The 5549-nt window shown below is 62.7% G+C and overlaps 1 protein-coding gene across 1 annotated transcript; it reads left to right on the top strand.

Moving 5' to 3' along the window:
* Positions 1-294: 294 nt before the first annotated feature.
* On the top strand, positions 295-4763 carry PCED1A (PC-esterase domain containing 1A). The gene is made up of 8 exons (XM_004610961.2): positions 295-429; positions 765-918; positions 1487-1566; positions 1676-1914; positions 1998-2148; positions 2264-2510; positions 3816-4088; positions 4383-4763. The coding sequence occupies exons 2-8, from the start codon at positions 795-797 to the stop codon at positions 4619-4621; spliced, it is 1353 nt and encodes a 450-aa protein (XP_004611018.1). The 5' UTR covers positions 295-429; positions 765-794; the 3' UTR covers positions 4622-4763.
* Positions 4764-5549: the final 786 nt, after the last annotated feature.

Genomic DNA, 5549 nt, shown 5'->3' with positions numbered 1-5549 from the left:
CACCACTGAGGGCAGCGACGCTCGCCGCGGCCGCACCCCCGCCCGGGCTCAGTGCCCGCCCGGGTGGGCCCGGTCCTGGCGCCCGCCTCCCAGCGCGGCCATCCCCGCCGCCTTCCTGTCCCCTCCGGCCCGGGGGGTCGCGCGGGGCGGGACATGGGTGACCGGAAGTGGGCGCCGTGAGCGTCGCCGCCCCGGGCACCGAGGCCCGAGGCGCCGTCGGGGCCGCCGCGACGCGCGCATGGAGAGCGCCGGGCGCCGGGCTGCGCACCGTCGGCTCAGCGGGACGCGCGGGCTCTGCGGGGCGGGGGCTGTGCACTACCGGCCGCGCCGCCGGGCCATGCCGCGAGGCCCCGAGCTCGCCGCGGACGAGGCGCGGGGCGCGCAGGCCGGCCCGGCTCGAGTGTGAAGCGCGCGGAGCCCCGGGACTCGGTAATTGGCGCGAGCCGGCGCGCGCGCATGCGCGCGGCCAGGGCGACGGCGACGGCGGGCACGTGGCGGGGTGCTGGGCGCGCCGCGCGGGAAGCGCCTCGGTGCCCGAGAGGCCTGCGGACCGGGAGCCCCGCGTGTCTCCCCCCTCCCCCCGGCCGCCAGCCGTGTCCGAGGTGCCAGAGCTGGCGTCGCCGAGGAGCCCCGGCCGCCCGCCGCGCCGCCGCCCCCGGCAGCCCGGGCGGCGCTGGCGCGCCTGTCATTCATCCCGGGGCGGGTCCCGGGGCCGAGCGCCCCGAGTCCCCGCCCTCCCCCGCCTGAGCCGCGTCTCCCTGCAGCCCCACGTTGGCGGCGTTGGCGGCGGCGGTATGGTCTTCTGCCTGGAGAACAAGCCGGGTCGCCGCCCGCTGCGAAGCGCCATGGTCCGCTTCCAGGCCTCCGAAGTCCAGCAGCTGCTACACAACAAGTTCGTGGTCATCTTGGGGGACTCAAGTGAGTGCCCCTCTAGGTCCACGCCGCCCGGCCCTCCGTGTCGTGGTCGTGGTCTCGTGTCTCGACGTGTGGTCTCCATCTCAGACGGCCTCCGCGCCCCTCTCCCCCCGCGCCCCAGCCCCTCCCCGGCTTGGGCCAGTCCAGCCGGCTTCCTCCTGCCGGTCCCCCGCCCCGCACGGACCTCGGGCCAGCGGCCCCGCGAGTGTAGCCTGGCCGTCTGCCTAGCCCCTCCTCGTCGGGCATTTCTCCCTGCCGAACCGTGCCCCCTAGTTGCGTTTCTGCCTTTCGAGCGACTTCACCCACCGACTTTGATCGAGTGAACTGGGGCTACAAATGTGTTGGGGAAGGGGGACGAGGGAACAGCGCCCCCTCCTTCGCCCCTCGCCCCGCCCCCTCCCAGCTAGCGGGGACCAAGGCAGTGCTCGGAGCCCTTCACGTTTTCTCCTGCCTCTAAAGCCGCTGCCATGTTGGGTAACGGCAGCTTCGGGCGGATGGACCCTTCAGCACTCGGACGGAGCCGGGGTGGGGTGAGGCCCGCATTCCCCTCGGGATCTCTGTCTCCCTGCAGTCCAGCGGGCTGTGTACAAGGACCTGGTGCTCCTGCTCCAGAAAGATTCACTACTCACAGCAGCCCAGTTGAAAGCCAAGGTGAGGGGAGCCTGGCTGTGCCCGTGGTGGGCGGGCACAGTCCCTGGCCTGGCAGGGCCCCCTCTCCCTGGCGTGGATCTGACAAGCTGGGTGGGCCGGGGGCGGGCAGGGGGAGCTGAGCTTTGAACAGGACCAGCTGGTGGCGGGGGGCCAGCTGGGCGAGCTGCACAACGGGACACAGTACCGGGAGGTCCGCCAGTTCTGCTCCGGCTCGGGCCACCACCTTGTGCGCTTCTACTTCCTCACCCGCGTTTACTCTGAGTACCTCGAGGGTGTTCTAGAGGAGCTGGCCTACGGGCCCACCCCGGACCTGGTTATCATCAATTCCTGTCTCTGGGATCTGTCCAGGTTGGAGCAAGGGCTTGGGGGTGCTGGGTTGGGGGGGGGCGGGCAGCCCGGCCCCCGTGCCCATGCTCCCTGGTGCCTCGCAGATATGGCCGCTGCTCCATGGACAGCTACCGTAAGAATCTGGAGCGGGTATTCGTGCGCATGGACGAGGTGTTGCCGGACTCCTGCCTGCTGGTTTGGAACATGGCCATGCCCCTGGGGGAGCGCGTCACTGGGGGCTTCCTCCTGCCCGAGGCAAGTGAGAGCAGGGCCCCTGAAAATGGGGCCAGGGACAGCCTTGTGGAGTGGAGGACTCTTGTTTCGTCCCGTGGCCCTTAGCTGCTGCTTTTATTTACTTGCTTTCCATTAGCTGCAGCCCCTGGCGGGCTCTCTGCGGCGGGATGTGGTGGAAGGGAACTTCTACAGTGCCACACTGGCAGGCGACCACTGCTTCGATGTCCTGGACCTCCACTTCCATTTCCGGCACGCAGTCCGGCACCGGCACCGGGACGGTGTCCACTGGGACCAGCACGCCCACCGCCACCTCTCCCACTTGCTTCTGGCTCACGTGGCCGACGCCTGGGGCGTGGAGCTGCCCAAGCATGACTACCCCTCTGGTGAGCCTGAGCCCAGGGGCAATGGCAGGGAGGCCGGATTCAGGACTGAGAAACCCAGTGGGACTGAGGTCCTTGGGGGCCGACACCCCTTGAGGAGCTCTCGTGGTCCCTGGGTGCTCCTTCCGCAGCCTGGGAGAGTGAGATCGTGGTACGACATCCTGGGACAGGTTTTGGTTCTGTACAGAGGTTCCCAAACTTGGCTGGCCCATAGCACCCCCGGAAAACTCCCTTTTCAGGCAAACAGAGTACCCCCAAATTGTCCCAAGGTTGCTATCGCCCACCCCCCACCCCCCCGTGGTTCCTTTGCCCCTGGAGGCTGGTATCGCCTACTTTCGAGAAACACTTGTAGCCTTACAGTCACTTGTGTATCTAAGAATGATCTACAAGCATCAAGCGTAGAAGGTACGACAGGATGCCCAGTCCTGTAGAAAGGCAAGGAGAGGGGGTGCTGCAGCACTGGAGAAACTGGGGATCGGCGAGCGGAAGGGAGAAGAGGCCTTGCAGCCAGTGTCGTGCTGCTGCTTCCCCGTCCCTGCTGCTCTCAAAGCGGGCATTGTGGCTCATTGTGGCGTCATCTGCTCCCGTAGATCCTGTCCTCAAAAGGCAGGGTTCCTGCCTTGAGCTCTTAACAACTTAGCTCAGTCCCCCCCCCCCCCAACAGTTCTCCTGTAGATAGTGCCCCCAGGATTGTATATATGGAATCAGTGGCAGGAGTCAGGTCAGATGGCTGCATGTGGGCACGCTGTTGGAAACCCCGTCAGGGCCGTCAGAGATGCGAGGCCAGAGTGCAGCAGGTAGCTTGGCTTTCACACAGCCAGCCTGGGTTTGATTCCTGGCACCTTGTGTGGTTCTCCAAGCCCTGCAATTGGTGAGGGAGTGGAGAACAGCTAACTATTCTTCAGGGACGTTTCAAAGGAGAAGGACCACTGGGAAGAGGGAGAGGCGGGACCTTTGGTATTTAAGAGGCTGATTATGCTCATTTTTTGAGTCTGTGGCGAGGAGCTGGGGAGAGGAGAAAGAAGAGGGAATGGGAGCTGGGCACACAAAGGGATCGGACTATGTGTGTTGGGGGTGTGTGTGCTTGAGGTCAGAATAAGGGCAGATTCACATGTGGGAAGGTCAGAGAAAAAAACAGTTCTTGGGCTTGAGCTGAGAGGAGAGGGTGTGGGGGGAACGGTGTGGCGAGCAGAGGTGCTTCCACTGGGGGTCCTGTTCTCAGAGGGGGGGAGTAGAGGTGTAGAGCACCCCAAGTTCAGCTTCACATCGGGTTCCCCGGCATATCTAAGACAATCATCCCATTTCTAGACCCGTGGAGTGAGAACTGGTCGGAGGCGGATCATCAGTTCCACGAGAGCCACGGGCAGTCCTCAGAGTTCGGGAAGCAGCTGGCCCTGCCTGCACCACCGTCCACGCCCGTTCCCCTCCCCATTCCTTATCCCTATCCACTGCTTCAGCCCTCGCCGGCTCCCCTGTTCCCGCCTCAGCCCCAGGATGCCTTTCACCCAGGCCAGCCCTACCCGCCTCAGAAACTCTTCAGTTTTAAAGCAACGGAGGGCTTCTCGGCACCACCCCAGCTAGGTAGGTGCCTCCACGGTCTCCTCTCGTGCCTCTCCCAGCCTGGCTTCCAGTGCGGTTTGCGGCTGGGCTGGGAGGAGCTGGGAAGCCCCTGGGGCCACCAGGCTGGGGTCTTGTCAGGCTGAGTCTGGAAGAGCAAGACTGTGGACCTGATACCGTTTCCCCGCTTGGGAAGTTGGGGATCTGCTAGTGCAAACCGGAGCCAGAAGAGCCTGGAGAGGGCCAGCACTGCCCTGAGGAGCAGAGTGGGCTCACCCTGGCCAGAGCTTGCGCCAACAATGACCGGTTTTCTTATAGGATGTGGCCCTGGAGCGAATTATGTGCCTGGCCCCCTTCCAGCTCTGGTCTCCAGCTCTCTCCCCCATGGCCAGCACCGGGGCCCGGCGGTTCACCGGGGGATGCCACGCTGTGTACCTAACGGCCCCTACCATGTGCCAAGGACAGGGGCACCCTGCAGACAACGGCTCAGAAATTCAGACAGACTGCCCCACTCATACAAACTGGACAAACGGCCTTCTGCCCGTTCTGGAACGTGACCTGTGTAGATAGGGTCGAGCTGGGGCTCGACGTGCTGATGGCCCCACTGACCCTGCTTGACACCCCAAGTGCTGAGCTGCGGTGTCTGCCCTGCCTGGTGTTCTTGTCCACTGCTGTCACCAATAAAGGCATGGAAGAACAGAGTGGCATCTTCTGTGTGAAGGCGTGGGTCTCCCCAGGGGCCCCTGCTGTCAGGAGCAGTGTGGGACAGGGAAGTATCAAGGGCTGGGTTCCTGCTGTTCTGTTTAGATTTAGTTCTCACCTTTCCCAGTGTCATACATTCTGTGTACATCCAGCATTCATCCCCTCTTGGAGATGGAAGGATAAAGACCTTCTCTTGGACAATGTTTGGTACATGGTAGACAGTAAATGGAAGGAATTTAACAAAAAGCTCCCAGTCCTAAGCGGGGGAGGGGGGTCGGGGGGGAAAATTAGAATCCTGATTTTTAAATAGATGTCGAAACAATGGAAGCAAAGGGAAGACAGACCAACTTCTCAGGGGAGCTGGGGTCCTAGTGGAGGACCTCTTCCTCTTTTGGGAGGTTTCCAAAATAGGGGGCAGGGGGCCAGAGCACTAGTACAATAGGTTGGGATTAGCCTTGCAGGTGATCGACCCCTGGCACTGCCAGGAGTGAGCACTGAGCCAAGAGTCCTGAGCATAGTCAGGTGTGGCTCCAAAACCAAAATAGGTAAGGAGTTGTGCCAAACTTTGTAAAGAAGTTAGGGGAGTGGTCTGACTTCTAACAACTTTGGCAAGCACTCGACCCTAGAGTCCTGCCCCTTTTCAGCATGAAGAGGGCTGAAGGGTGGCATGAGTGAGAGATGGATCAGTGGGGCAGGGAAATAAACAGGTCCACTAAATAATTTTTACTTGAAATGGGATGGAAGAACTTTTCATGTCTGTTACTGAAATTTTGTCTTAGCAAA

Source organism: Sorex araneus, chromosome 3 (assembly GCF_027595985.1).
Source record: "Sorex araneus isolate mSorAra2 chromosome 3, mSorAra2.pri, whole genome shotgun sequence".
NCBI classification, from domain to species: domain Eukaryota; kingdom Metazoa; phylum Chordata; class Mammalia; order Eulipotyphla; family Soricidae; genus Sorex; species Sorex araneus.
This window is presented reverse-complemented; position numbering and strand designations above follow the sequence as displayed.

Excerpts from the sequence above, each read along its gene's own strand:
- PCED1A (XM_004610961.2), top strand. The coding sequence starts at position 795 with ATGGTCTTCTGCCTGGAGAACAAGCCGGGTCGCCGCCCGCTGCGAAGC. Across the intron at positions 1,567-1,675 it reads CAGCCCAGTTGAAAGCCAAG|GGGGAGCTGAGCTTTGAACA; the intron begins GTGAGGGGAGCC and ends GGGGGCGGGCAG. Across the intron at positions 2,511-3,815 it reads CAAGCATGACTACCCCTCTG|ACCCGTGGAGTGAGAACTGG; the intron begins GTGAGCCTGAGC and ends TCCCATTTCTAG.